We start from the raw sequence: 15,518 nt of genomic DNA on the forward strand, positions 1-15,518 counted from the left end.
TCAGTTTAGTCACTTACACTGAACTGATACCTTTATCTTTTGTCTGTCAGAGCTTTTTTGATAGCTGTTCCCTTTACACTTAATCTGTGATAAATCAAGGGCAGCAACTAATGATGTGCAATAGTTCTTAAAATGGCTGTCAGTAAACCGAGACTTTGATTGTCCTGGCTGTTAGAAGAAAAAAATGCTTTGAGCAGTAGAACCTTACATGAGTGATGGGAGTGGTAATGTGTTTGATAAGCAGTGACATGGAAGAGAGTTAAATGTGCTTGTGGTTGCTTTTATAGTATGTTTTTTTAAAAAAAATAAGGATTTGGGACTGTTGAACTGAGGTCTTTCTGGCTGTAGCTAACTGTACTAGTAATGTCTTTTTTTCACTTAGTTCTGCTTTTTGCTGTATATCAATAAAGCAGTATTAGCAAGCTGGGACAATCACTATGTTGCAGAACACATCTTTTAGGGTATTGCCACTGTTTTCCCTGTGTACTGAACAAGGTATGAAATATTTTTCTAGCATGTTAAACTGGAGGATGCTCAAGGCTGTAGAGTGACTGTACAGACTTCATAACATGCTGGGAGAGGAGACTCAAAGGCAGAAATGTTTTTTTCCTGTATGCATTTCATGTCTGCTTTCTATTCGGGAATGCATAAGAACCTTTTGCTTGAGTCTTCTTTTCACATTAATCTTTTCCTTACACAAACTTTCCTTGCAGGATCCAGTTGTGATTTTGAATGTTCCATTGGGTGTAATTTCAAGGATTGAAAAAATGGGAGGAGCTTCAAGCAGAGGAGAAAACTCTTATGGATTAGATATAACCTGTAAAGTAAGACTTTCCAGTAATTCGGGAGGAAATGAAATCTAGAGGGTTTTTTTCTCACTGTTTACCTATTTATAGGACAGGAATAGTACATGCTTATGGATGAATTTAAAAACAGCTTTTTGAAACTGGACAGGGAAATACCTTTTTGTATAAGGGGCTGTTTACCTGTCCTCCCTGCACTCAAGCAGAGGGATTGATACTGCTTTTTAATTGACAAGGTTTTGCACATCAGTTGTATTTTAGGGCGTTACTCCTGCACCAGTTTATTTTATTTGTTCTAAAAGAAATATTTTTAATAATTCTGATGTCTTTGAAGAGCACCTCAAACAGGGTCTTTGTAAACTATAGAGCCAGTGAAAAGTTTATGTAAAAAATATATGTAGTCTTACAAAAAATTGTCATCATGGAAAATTATGGTCATAGGGAAGTTCTCAGTGGATAATTCAGGGTCCTTTACTAGATTAATTGATTGTGTGCACATTTGATTCTTAGCAGTTAATGTGCAGATTGCTTATTTTTAACACCAGTGATGAGAACATAGGGACAATGTATTCTACCCAGATTACTGGCAAATCTTTCTTTTAAAAACAGAGTAATTCCCATCCTGCAAACTTTCAATAGCTCGTGAGACTTTTTAGTAAATCAAATAGAGCCATTTCTTGTGGCTTCATGTCCACAGTGCCATTTGCAGCACACAGAGTGTGGTATTGCTTTCTTGATTCAGTTCTTATACTCTGTTCTATATTATGGGATAAGAAGTAAAACTGAACATTCAAAAGGGTTTGAGATGTATTACAAGCAGATTCTAAATCATTTTTGGTGTATAATATAGCACTTGTACAGAGAGAAGAATCTTGCAGCTTTGGTTCACCTAACAGATAATGGCTTTGTTTTAGGATATGAGGAATTTACGGTTTGCATTAAAACAAGAAGGGCACAGTAGGAGAGATATATTTGAAGTCCTCACAAAATATGCTTTTCCCCAGTCACATAACTTGGTAAGTTACATAATTTCTATTGCTGAGTTGTAGTAATGCAGAGTTCTTGCCAATTAACTTTACCTATTTGACCTAGAAATGGCTATATCATGGCTGCTTAAAAAGTATAACCACAGAATCAGGTGTCAGGATAAACTGAGCAGCAGCTTTTGTTTTGTATATTTACAACACTTAAATCTATACATTTTGTAAAATTATGGATATACTCCAGATAGACGACTGAGCACCTCTGCTCCATACAGATTTCATTGCTTAGAAACTGCAAGTTATCCTCCCTCATTTGGGAATATAGGGAATATGTACCTTGCTTGATTTCTTGAAAACATTATTTAAGCAAGCAGTCTCCAAGGTAATGATAAATATGAATCACCAAGGGTTTTACTTCAGGAGAAGAAGTAAGGTAAGACAGCACTTGTTTTATTCATCAAACTAAAGATTTAACAGGAATACATTTATGAATTTGCTCAGATTTATTTCAGGTTAAAAAAGCTTCTTATGGAAGGAATGGAGCAACAGTGATGCAAGCTAATCATTATCTTCCATTTTTTTGATATCTGTGCATTGTCCTTAGTGTGAGTCATTTGACTTCTCTTTAGTAAATGCTTTGTTTAGTCCATTGTAATATTAAATTTACACTTTATTGGTGTGGTTTATTTGTATAAGAGTGCTGTTTACAAAGTATTGGAAGGTTCTGCTCTGAATTTTAAGAACTTTATTCAAAGAATTCAAAGTATACAAGGCTGTAGCAAGAATCTTACTTCTTTCCAGGAATGTGTCAGTCAATGGGCTGGACTCTATAAACATTTAATTCTTTAAAACTTTTCTGCAGAAATTTTCATTCTATATGCAAACTGTGGAGTGAAAGCATAAGAGAAAATAAATGCTTTTGCTTGGAATATTTTGTATTGTTAATGAATAGGCCTTCCAAAATGAAGCAGATTTTTACATTTGGGTAGGTGTGAGGAGCTGTAATCACAAAGAAGATGGCTGTTGAAGAAGTGAATATATCTAATTCTACTGTTGCCAGTTTATCCATTTTACAATAGAGAATGATTGAAAGCATGATAGGATATATGAACCTTGAAAGTATGATGTGAAAGAAGAAGCTGTATGTGGAAATACCAAGTCATGGAGAGGTTCAGGTCAAACGTGTCTTCTGGACGTCACGAGGTTCTGGCTTCTGTTGCAAGAGGGTTGTAGATTGGGTTATCCAGGGCACAGTAAAGTGTATTGTTGAATATTTCCTGTGTTGTAGATTCCATCATGCCCATGCAATCTCATCCACATTATCATACTGAAGAATTTTTTGGTTTTTTGAAGATTGTATGTAGTGAATATAGGCAAAACAAATTGTAACTGACTTAGGACAGTGCCTTGTGGGATAATCCAGCTATGGGGCGTGAATACCAGGTTGATGAGATATGGACTTGTATTAGGTTCATCATCCAAAAAGACCTGGAGATCCTGTCTAGCGGTGGCAGTGAGTAATGTGTGGACTTGTCCACTTCCTGCTTTATTTGCTGGACCTGTTGAACCTAATAAAGCTCATCATTATATGGCCTTTTTGAAGGCCACTTGCCAACAGAAGTTTAGCTTAATAACAAAAGTCTTGGTTGAGGCAGTAGTAATTTGGCCCTTGGATTCAGTAAAGCACAGAAGTTAGAGAGATGTTGACAATGTGGAGAGAGAGTGGCTGTACTTTGTCTCATAACTATGTCTGAGGCAGAGTATACCCATTAGAAATCAGGATTAATTAGGATGGTAATAAAGTGAGCCTATGTTACATCTGAAGTTGCAACTGTCCTTTCTAATGTCACAGTGTGAATGAGCCCTTAACTTTAACATGAACTAAGCAAGTGTGTGATTTTTTGGCAAGCAGTTTAAACTGAACCTGCCAAAGATAAGTGTTTCTGCCTGGTTTTCCATTCCTGCCTTGCTTTTTGCTATGTGAGTTTGAGGCTGCATGATGAGCCAGACAGGGAACTGAAAGCAACTAAAGTTAACAAGGAGATAAAAATAAAAGCTTTACTCTGAGTTGTTTCCTATCTTGTTAGTCCAAAGTGGGAATGGGGTCAAAGCACCTCTGAGTAGATGTGAATGAGGGATGATAGCATTGCTCCTTCCAGTAGCTGGTTTAGAACAAGGTTTCATTGTGTGAATGTGGCAGTGTGTTGGGACTGTGCATGCCTGCCTTTGCTTTGGAGTGTTCTCTTAACACTCTGGCTATGCAGCCAGCTCACTCAGGGAGATGTTCTACAAAGAATGTGCTGTAGTTCTCCATGACAGCTGGGTGGAGATGGAAGTCTGCTGATACTCAAATGCTGAGCTCTTGTTCTTCTCTGGTCTCCTCTCTATGACTGAAAGGTTCATCATTTGTGTAATCATTAAGCCAGCATAACTCACTTATCCAGCACAAAATATTCTGGGTAGTCTTGGGTTGCTTTGAACAATTTAGGGAGACTTGGTTAGAAATCAGTGTGCATCAGAGCCAGTTCAGGAGTGGACATGTGAATGGAACAGGTAGAAGGCAGGAGAGAAAAGAGGAGGGATGTCCTGTTTTTAGCAATGGTAAAATGTTAGTTAAACTCAGACCATCTTGTGGAATTGCATCCTAGCTGATTCAGCAGCACTGATGCTTGTATAGCTTTGCAGTAGAAAGAATATATCATCAGGACAATAAAGTTCTAAAGCTTTACTGTCCTGATTTTTATCTGTATTTTTTATATTTTATATCAGATTTTTATATTACTGATTTTCAGCTGTAGTGGAACTATATCCCAGCAGCTGGTCCTAAACAGGAACTGGTAGAGATGCCTTGCTTCTCTTCATGCTGTACCATTCTCATACAAATGGATGGTAAATAAAACCCAAAAGATTATTTTTGAGTCGAGTGTACTTACTGTTTTCAAGATTTGTCTCCATCACCATCCCACAGCAGTGTTTGAGAGAGTATAATAAATGACAGGCCTGATCACAACTGTTCCTCTGTCCCTCAGCATTGTCCTTGGTACTTACATCCAGAAGCTGATTCTTGTTTGTCTCCAATTTGAGCATAGATTGGGTTCAGATATCCTTGAATCAGTAACATAAAGTAAAATCTGATAGTTCATCTGAATGACAGCATAGTTGATGGGCAGCAAGCAGCTGCTGTTGCTAATCCCTTGCTGCATTTGCAAACTTGTGCTAATTGAAAGAAAATTGTTGCTGAAAGTGTTTGTTGTTTTTTTGGTTTTTTTAACATTTGGAAAAATAAAACCAAAATAGCCAACCCCCACAAATGAGATGTTTCAGTAAACCACAAAGACATATATTTGGTCTTTCTAGTTTAGTTTCTACATAGCAGCTGTTTCACTCCCTGATACCATGAGACTACACATCATCATTTTTATAAGACTGTTCAGCACCATGGTATCTGCACAATCAGTGTTTATTCCTAACCCCAGTAGGTCTGTGGGAATGCCCATTTTGATGAAACTGATGGCTGAGCCGGCTGACTAACTGCTCCTGGTGTCACTGCTTATCCTGGTCATTTAAAATGGTTGAGGGTCGACTCATGCCAGTGTTGCTGTTGGTCTGCAAAGATAACTTTAGTTGGAGCAAGGCTGGTGAAGGGGCTTGTCTGACAGAGCACCTGAATTTGCAAAGAACCCTTTTACTTGAGCCTTCATTCCCCATGACACAGGGCATCAGTGGTGTGAGTTGACCATGTTCACAAAGGACCAGAGGGGACTTACACCAGCACTGTCTGACCTTAGTTTTTAGATGAGCAGGTAAGATATAACTGGCTAGGTTGCAGTAGTGGCATACTAAGTGCCATTAATAATGGCAAGGATAATGATATATTTATTTTTAGATACATTGAGAAACTGTCAGCCTTTACCGCGAGTAAAAACCTAGTAATTTATGATATGTAAAAAGCATACTTCAGTGAGTTAGAAATAGAAAATGCAATTGATTGTCTTCACAGGTGTGTGGCAGCTTCTTGTTCTAGTTTTACTGCCTTCTTCTTTTACAATGCATAGACTGGTCTAATATTTAATAAATTGTGTCTATGTTATATATTCATGTACAAGTATAATATGTGTTAATGTGCTATGATTCCATAAAGAGTAAATATGTAGTTATTGTATTTATACTGGTGTTTATATATTTATGTTACATTTATACTGCTAAATAGACTGCTTGCTAAACTGCAATTGTCAGATTGCAGGTGCTTTCTCCTTTACCTCACAGAACTATCTTGTGTTTTGAGTAACCAGTGTATTGCATATTATTTTTGTATACTAAATGGGAAGAAGAAATTGAATGTTAAAGACAAGGACTCTGTCTGTAGGAGGCATAAAAATAGAGACTGTATTGAATTGTGGTTTTACTTTACCTGCAAGTAAACAATTACTTGCACAGTGAAGCATAAAAAGTGATTTACCAAAAATGTTACAAGATTTAGAAATTTTTTTTAGCCTTCTGGTTCAAGTGAAGCAGTAGTCATCTGCTTTTAGACTGTGGATCTGCAATGAAATTCCGACTTCCATTTTGTGCAGGGGTTTAATTTGGTTTTAGAAAAATCTTACCTGATGGATGGGGAGTCTTTTTTGGTTTTTGCCAACTATGGGTATCGAAAAGTCACAAACTTTGTATCCAAAAAGTGTTTTGAGTGGTGATTTATTACACTTTCTTGATTTCTTACTTGTTTCATGTTTTCTTTGATTATTCTTTCGGTTTCCCATGGTAGCTGAAAAGTATTTGAAACTGATTTTTAATTAGTTTATAGACTAATCAGAGTTGATGGGCTTCCATCAGGCATGTAGTATTAATCTCCATCAAACTTAGAACAGATATGATCAGTGCATTGGAAGTAACTGCTGATTATCCTTCCTTGAACTCAAGATGTGAGGTAAATTATCAGTATAACTTGAGATAAATCTGTGTTTTATTTAAGTAGCTTTCAGCTAACCAATCTCAGTGCTTAGAGAAGGGATGCCAACTGAGGCTTGCTTCCTGAAACACTGATGTGTTAAGCAGGTAGTCTGCCTGAAACTTATGCTGTTGTTTGTCCTTAGTAGCTAACCAAACTAATGTGGAGTTGTCTCAGGTGCACCTGTGCAAACCACAGGTCTGCTTTTTGATTATATGTTCTTGATTTTGAAAAGCCTGTTCATGATCTCAAGAAGTCCACGATGAAACACTTCTATTTTACTGCAGTATTCTGAACCTGAATATCTCTTATATGTAGGTTTTTGGGTTTGTTTTTGTTTTTTTTTTTAATTTCCACTCAAATCTGGACACATCTGATGAAGCTGCAGTTGATTTAATTTTTAGGAAGATAGACTGTATGCAGCAGGACATGCGGAGAAATGATTTTTGTTGGAGAGGCAGGATTATCACTGAGAGAAAGGAATGGAATTTTGTGTGTGGGGGAAAGAAAACGTGAGTGGAGTTCAGGGTACTCAGACTCTTGAGTACCAAAAATTTTGTTTGGGGAGAAGGAGGATCTAGCAGGGATAGGGATGTACCATAGATTTGAAGGGAAGATGTGTGAAGAAGGCATAGAACTGACCAGCCGTTTATTATTCTGGTATTTGAAAGGCTTTTCTGAGTGAATAATGGTGCACTGAGAGAGGCTGGCAGAGCTTTTCCACCTTGTGGGGGGTCACACAATTCTGAGAGCTGCTCATGTCCTTCTCTGACCTTCCTCTGCCCTTTGCATCTAAAGGCTATAAATACACACCCAGCTGGTATGTACTTAGTGCCTGCAGGCAATGGTGTGACCTCCCTGCTTTCATTCCCACATGCAAGAATGTGTGTATGAGGGGCACTAATATTAAGGAACCTGTATCCACAAAAAGCTAAGACAGGTAATTTTACTAAGATAGCGCCTCTCAAATCTTACATCAAGTGATAAAGAGAACCTATGTATGTTACATTGTGAATGGCATAATTTCTCATTCCTGTTTATTTCTGTTCCATTTACCTGCTGCACTGTAGAATTGCATTCAGATTTTGTGCACTGTGAGGCGAAAGATTCAGCAGCATTGAGTTAATCATAAATATACAAACATACTGCATTTAATCTGTAATCTTGGATTATTCGGGACAAAAGTAGAATATGTATTAGTGCAGATGTGAAGCTAACCTGAACTATAACAAACTCTTCTGGGATCTAAATACATATTTATCACCTTGTTCACTATAATGTGGTTTATCAGTTTGGTTGAATTAGAAAAATAAAATACCCAATTCAACAAAAAATGTTATTCAGTAGAAATTACTTCATATTGCTCATTATCACATTTTGTTTCAAAAAGAAGTAATGCACAAACATGTGCTAAATAAGGCTTGTACTGACACAGGTAATAAAGTGCAACTGTATCCAAGCATATATCTTACATTAAGTGTATGATTCTTATAATAAAATGGTTATAAATGTGGGTTGCTTGTTACAGTCAATATGGTAAACTGTAGTTACAAATTAAATAGACCTATATTAATTGAGTATAACTCTAGACTATTGCATTTGTGTATCTCCTACTCTTTTAATGACAATATAAAACAACAATAATTGTGTATTTGTTTGGGAGAAGTGTGCCTAAGGTAGGGTGGAGACAGTACTGTATTTCAGACTCCAGCTATTGGGGGTGGTGGGAACGGAATTCAGATCTTTAATCTTTTGGTACAGCAAGAATTTCAGTAGTCACCAGATTAACTGCAGTCTGTACACAGTGTTACACATCCAAATGTGTGTGTATAAACCTTTTGCTATAATTTAGTCAATGGTTGCAAAAGAAAAATAATTTTTAGTCTTCAGGATTTTAGAGACTGGTCATTTTTAAATACTGTTCTTGTGTAGTATAGTGGAGGAATTTCCTCAGATTTGTTCATACAAAAATCTGAATCCAAATTTTGCTCCGTATGCCTTTGCATTCATTGTAGTGTTCTGTCATTTGTTAAACTCCAGGTTTTTGCTGGTTGCTCTATTCTACTAATGAATTTCTTGCTATTGAGAAACATAAGAAGAATTTGTACTACCTGAAATATCAACAAAATTGATGAAGTGTAATTGTCCACTTAAATAATTAAGAGTTGTGTGACTTTAAGCTTTTGTAACATACGTGGTAAAGCTGCTGAAACCAAGCGTTTGTAAATGAATCACGCTGTACATAGTAGCACATTGTTCTTTCAGAAAGGATTCAATCCATCCCCTCATGCATAATAAATTTAACCCTGGTTTTTAAAAGATGTAAACAAAATGCACTTTTCCCTCTAATGTCTTGTGGATTTTTTTTGTGGGTGACATGAGCAGCATAGCTGCCATTTATTTTTAGTTTAGTTTTAGTGTAGTTAGGAAGAGCATCTTTTTTTATTTTTGTCAGTAAAAATCTGTTCTGTGTAACAGCTATCAAAGTGCGCTGTAATAAACTCATGAGTTTTACTTACCAGGGCTTCAGATGGGTAATTTTTCCTTTTCCATGAGGAAACTTGCAGTAAGTAGGAACGAAAATATAAGACTTATTCCTACCTTCAAGATATCTTTTAAGTGGCCTGTTAGGATTCCAGTGCTTCTGTTTCCTATTGTTCTAAGATTCTTTGTCTCTGGTTCCTTGTTGAATTCTTAGCATAGTTGCTCTTCAGGATATAGCAAATTCCTTTGGGAGGAGGGGATGGTTTTTGTGTGTAGCTGTTTATTAATAGTTCAGCAAATCAGTTCCATCTACCACTTCTCAGATAGTGATATTCCCATTTTGCTGTATTCCTTATTTGCAATTAAACAACCTTTTTCAGGTTTTTAAGTAACTTTTAATACTTGCATCTACTTTTAATGGAATGGGGTTTCTTTCTGGTAGGTTAGATGTCCACCTCTTCATCTCTCCCTCTGATAGCAGCTTACTTAGTCAAAATAATTTGTAATGTTTACTTGCACTGTAGGTCTGCCACTTTAAAAATGGTAACGACATTCAGAAAATAAAACCAGGGAATACATTGTTTACTTCTGCAAACTTGCCAATGACTGCACTTGCTCTAAAATAGTGCCTTAATTTGAAATTCCAGTTTGTAAAACTAGTGAGATAAAACATCTTGAGTGAGCAGTAACATGCTTCTAAAATATTTGTTTATTTGAACTACGTGAGGAAAAAACTTCTCTTTTTGAGGGGGATTCAGTTTTGTGTTTTGATATGAGCTGTTCAGCATTTAAAGCAGTGTAATGTACTGGGCTGAGCAGAATTGCCCAGAAGCCTTCCTAAGATTCAAAGCCTCCTCTACAGGGGTGGTGGTGAAGGTTTCAAGCATTGCCTTTTCTCTGGACCTTTGTAGGAGGAATCATGGCACCTTAGACCACAAATTTTTTTCTTGCTTACAGGGTTTTTCTGCATGTGTGAAATGTTCCGTTTATCATTCAGTTTCTCCTTTTAATGTTTTTGAATAGCTAGGAGATTTTCAGCTATTTTGTCACAGATGAGCTATGATGGGCTCTGGAGTGTTTCTGCTCTGTATGCTGTTGCTCTGGTTAGCTCAGGACAGCACATCCTCTTTTGTGTTTTCTTTTTAAATTGTTTTTTTTTTGTTTTTTTGGGGTTTTTTTGTTTTGTTTTTTTTTTTATTTGAAACAACTTTGTTTCATGCTTGTTTTGGAATCTGAAGAGTTTGTAGGCCATCAAAATCAATTTTCTCAACGAGGAAGATTCTTAACATAAACATTACTTTGCTTTCATCCTAAACTATAGAAAAAACCAAGGGAAGAGAAGGGGGTTAGGTAATACAGCCCACTTGAAATTTGTTGGAAGCAGAAGGAAGGTAAAAGGTATGAGACACTTGCTGGAATGCTGAGTGAGGCTGCTGTGCTGTGTAAATGAATTGTGACAGCAAGTAACAAAGCAAGTAAAAAGTAAGTAATGTAACCAGCTAACTGTTTCATTTTCAATGGCAACTTTTTACTTTCATGGAGTTTTGCAGTAATTGGGATTTCTCTTAGTAAGTATCAGTTGGGGAGGGGATGCAGAAACCCAGCTCCTTCCTAATGGCAATGAGCAGCAATTAAAACCTTTTTCCACTTTGAATTTAGCATCTTGTTAGCAATGTTGTATCTTGTAATTGAAGCTGTGCCTATTGGAGAAATTTGTTGAGAAGACAGTAGTTTATTTAGTGATAATGGGAAATAAACCATTCTAAAACATTTCAACCTCCTGACAGTAAAAAAGAAAAATCCAACCAGTTAACCTTTATAATTTCTATTATTTTTGTTACCTTTTAACTGTTGTCATATTTTCATTATTTGCATTACCAGATATGTATTTTTTGTTAGTTGTTGCTCTTTGCTTCATAGTCTTGCTCATACCAGATGTAAATGGAGAGAGCGGGGCTGGCATGGAACAGTCAGTCCTATTTTGTAGCAAGCATTAGGGTATAACTGATGATGAGCTCTCATATTTGCTATTTATAGTCTGAGTTTGGTGGAATAAGCTTCTTTTATATCTTACAGCTTTTTTTTGCCTTTGTAAATGAAGAAAAGTTTTCTGAAAATGGGTGGATGGTGTACAACCCGATGTCTGAATACAGGAGACAGGTGAGTTACTACAGTTGCCATTGCCTGGTGCTTTCAAACCTCCCAACTTGCACAGAGGAATTATTGTTTGTGCATTTCTCTTATCAGCTGGGAGAGGATGAATTGCAACTTGAAGAAAAATAAAGAAAATAAATAAAACACTTGAGCCTTTAAAAAAACCTAGAATGTCACAGGAAGTTAATCTTTGCTCTTTGAAGGAAGTTACTGTTGCCTCTTAAAATGTGCCACTGCTAAGTGAGCACAGGCAGGTAGAATGTGCTAAACATGTAACTATAGTGTCCTAAACATAGATTGGATTTGTTCTTCCCATAATGAAGAGGGGAAAAAACAGCTTGTTTTAGAAACAGCATTACTTTATGGAATTTGTGGATGTCTATCAGTATTCCTCCTTGCTGTTTATGTGATCTTGGAAAAATGTCAATGAAAGAGGACAATATTTCATTTTAAAATGTCTGTTAGATAATTAAAGTATGACATTTAAAAAAAAATTAAATACCATACAATAAGAACTTCCTTAATTTTTGCTACCCTCCATAGTTTTTTTGGTTCATGGTTTAGAAGCCTAAGGCCCAAAAAAGGTAAGATACAAACACCCACACAAACCCAGCTGTGCATGAATGGAGGACTTAACAGTATTTCTTCTGGAAACGCCTTACTGGGCAGAGTGCAACTAGGAGTTGTTCTTTCTCAGTAAGAAAATTACCCTGAATCTTACTTTTAACCTGACAGTAGTATCAGGCTACAGGGAGGAAAGGTTATAGTGAAACTTCCTCCCCCACAGTCTCTCTTCACCAGGGAAGGTGGAAAAGCAGAGCATTAGTGAAGGAGAGAATAATTTTCTTTCCTCAATCCCACAGTTAAAGAAATACATCTCCTAGTTTCAGTCATTGTTTTGAAACTTATTATAAGCCTAGAATTGTGTGCATAAGGGTATTAGATGGCTGTGCAGCTGTTTAAGGCTGTGAATCCATCTCCAGTGAACTGGTGTGTGTGGTCTTGTAATCATTTTTGCTTCTATTGCTTTGAAATGGTACTTAGTTAAATTGTTGCCATGTGGCCATAATGTCATGTGAAATTCAGGAGTGGAGTTACTACTTTTTCAACCAAAAATACATTGGAAAATTTCATGTTACATTTTAGGGGCTGCCTAATGAACGGTGGCGAGTGACCTTCATTAACGAGCATTACGGGCTATGTGACACATATCCTTCGCTCTTGGTTGTGCCCTACAATGCAACAGATGATGATCTCAAGAAAGTTGCTGCCTTTAGGTCCCGAAATAGAATTCCGGTGAGTATAAGGTGAAGGAACTCGCCTAATGGCATAGCTGGTTTTAATTTGCATCCAAACAACTCCTTGCTGAACGCAATGCAGAGGATGCTTTTTTGTGGAAATGGATATGGCAAAATAATTTTGATTCGCTGGTGGTTTTCACTTCTTGAAGATGGTGTCTTGGTCAAACCATATTTCCATTTCTCCTCCATAACTATCACTAATGATAGCTTCATTGGTTTTAACTTGATTTGCCCAGTAACAGTGGCCAGCAGTGCAGTTTCCCTTGATGAGGAATGAGCCTTATACTTCCATGTGCAGTCGTTACTATTGCTGAATGCACATAATAGGTAATCAGAAATGTTGTCCTGCAACATATGGCATTTAAATATAATTCCACTTGTCAGTTGTAAAATAAGACCTCATGCATAGTCACTTTAGTGATTCTTGGGCTTTTTAATATGTAGAATTAGAGAAACCCATTTGGCTTCTTGAGTTTCTGTAATGAAAATGCTATGAGGTAAGAGAATTTTTATGTATCAGCTTTTTACAGCACTAGAGAAACTAATTTCTATCCCAATACTTGTTTTAACTGGTATTTCCCTTTGGCAAACTTGGAAGATGTGCTGGATTCTTTGACAGTATCAGAAAGCTATCTTGAATCTCAGTTTCAAACAGATGAACAGCTCAATATGACAAATATTTATTAGATATGGTATTTACTGACAGACTAGGTCTATAATTATAAATTTACTATATACACACACACACATATATCTGTATAATATGTATACATATGTGTAATCCACAGCCTGTGCGTATAGTTCTAATAGCCTAGCACTGTCATCCCTGTCACCTTTGTGTGACATGTCAAAATTCATGACAGACCTTTTGGTATACCTATACAGTGAGAGTAATTTCCTTAGTTACAGTAATTTTATTAAAATAGTAATTTTAAATAATAATTTCATTATTGTCAAGAAATAACCACTCATCCTCACCCCCTCCTCCCCCTATTCCCCCACTGGCAGATGTTGTTTCTGATCTACACCTCAGGAATGAACACTTTCTGAGGATTGGATTTTGGGGTTTTTTTTGTTTGAACTCTGATCTTCTTTCACTCTGTAACCCACAACTTACAGAGTGGCTGAGAATACCGTTTCTTAATATTTTTCAACAATGAATTTGCATTTTTTGCCAGCTTCTGGAGTTTCTTGCTTATCTTTAATCTCTGGCAATGTGTGTGTTCCCTGGTCAGCTCACTGCCTTTGTGGCAAGTTGTCTCTGGCTCAGAACAACAAGACAGCATGTACTTCACTCCAGTGCTTCCTCTTTGTAAAGAGGGCTGAGGAACAGAATGCGCTCTAAAGAGAAGAGAAAACATTCAAGATACTGCAGAAAGGTTCAACTTCCCTTTCCCATCCAAAAAAAGGGAAAAGTTGTTCGTGTAGAACTGGAGCCATTAATCACTGTTTCTACAATGAGTTAATTCTCCTGAGTTGTTTTTTAGTTTCAGCAGAGATGGCTGTGTTTGTTATTAGTTTAGTTTTCAGGATTATTTATGTAACCTAAGACTTGTAGGAAAATATTAAAATACATTGGATTATATAGTTAAGTATGATTTCAGTAAACATGAAATATGAAAGAGAACTCTTTTGAAGATTATTATTAAATTTTATGAGACTAGGAAGCAGTTGAGATGTCAAGGGATTGTATTTTGAAGAAATGAAAGGTGTTCATTTTCATACTGTGTATTTTAAAGAATATAGCTTTAAGATTTAAGTTATGATATTTTTACTAAAATAAGGGTTTTTTTGCTGTGTGTCTGCCATGTGACCAGGTTCTCTCATGGATTCATCCAGAGACCCAAGCTGTAATCATGCGCTGCAGTCAGCCCCTGGTTGGAATGAGTGGCAAGCGGAATAAAGATGATGAAAGATACCTTGATACCATCAGGGAGGCCAATGGGCAGATCTCCAAACTGACCATCTATGATGCAAGGCCCAATGTCAATGCAGTTGCAAACAAGGTAAACAGATGCTTCTAATGTCTTATTTTTGAAGGGAATGAGAAGGATACTTACTTTGAAGTTTTCCCTTCACAGGAAACATCACAGAATAGTAGTAATCTTAATATAGATAGATGTACATAATCAACCACTGAGGCTCAAGGTCGTGAAAGGACATGAGTGCCTAAGGTAGATCCCTAAGCAGAGTTTCAAGACCATATGTGGATTTCCAGACACACTTTTCTGTGTCTGTTCTTATCCAAGCGCAGATCTTAGCATGGGACTGAAGTCAGGCATGACTCCACTCTGCACTCTGCACTGGGCTGTAGAGCATATCCCCTGTTGGAATGACAGGCCACTTCTGAGCAACCTGCAGATCCTCTGGGAAAATTCCATCCTAGAAAGGATGTGTGCATAAAGCCAAGCCCACTGACAGGCATCCTTTGTTTGGGTCTTCCTAACCATTATGTGAACTACTTCAGACCTATCCTGGCATCCAGCAAATAAAGAGAAAATGATAAATAAATTAGTTTGGGTACTTGCACTCTAAAGAGTAGTATGGGTATGATCTTGGATACTTTGGTACCTTTTGTTCTTCCCCAGATGATTGTAGTTGCTAAGTACAAAAACAGTGTTTTCATTGGGTAAGGTGACTGTTTCTTTGTTATCTGTGATCAAAACCCAAATGGGATCAGAATCATATACCACCCCAGGCTAGAACAGATCTTGAAAAATCATATCCTCTAACCTTTCAGGAAGAAAATGTGTGCCTGTGGATTGATTCCTCTGCTTCCCTGTCAACTCTGTTTAGGATTAGATTATTTAGGCAAGCTCACATAATGCCAGTACACTCTGTCAGT

General features: G+C 36.9%; 1 protein-coding gene across 42 annotated transcripts in view; it reads left to right on the forward strand.

Annotated features, from left to right (window-relative positions):
• The window catches only part of MTM1 (myotubularin 1), a 43,250-nt gene that overhangs the window by 13,667 nt on the left and 14,065 nt on the right, over nt 1-15,518 (forward strand). For all 42 annotated transcript variants that reach the window (XR_015276423.1, XR_015276424.1, XR_015276436.1 and 39 more), the window contains 5 exons: nt 714-824; nt 1,718-1,819; nt 11,295-11,378; nt 12,519-12,668; nt 14,491-14,679. Coding sequence is in view for 26 of the 42 variants with exons in the window: in XM_023925843.2 (XP_023781611.1) it covers nt 714-824; nt 1,718-1,819; nt 11,295-11,378; nt 12,519-12,668; nt 14,491-14,679 (636 nt within the window). In the remaining 16 variants the exon portion in view is untranslated. The remainder of the gene's footprint in view (nt 1-713; nt 825-1,717; nt 1,820-11,294; nt 11,379-12,518; nt 12,669-14,490; nt 14,680-15,518) is intronic.

The sequence above is a fragment of the Cyanistes caeruleus genome, chromosome 14 (assembly GCF_971803275.1).
Source record: "Cyanistes caeruleus chromosome 14, bCyaCae1.hap1.1, whole genome shotgun sequence".
Lineage (NCBI taxonomy): Eukaryota > Metazoa > Chordata > Aves > Passeriformes > Paridae > Cyanistes > Cyanistes caeruleus.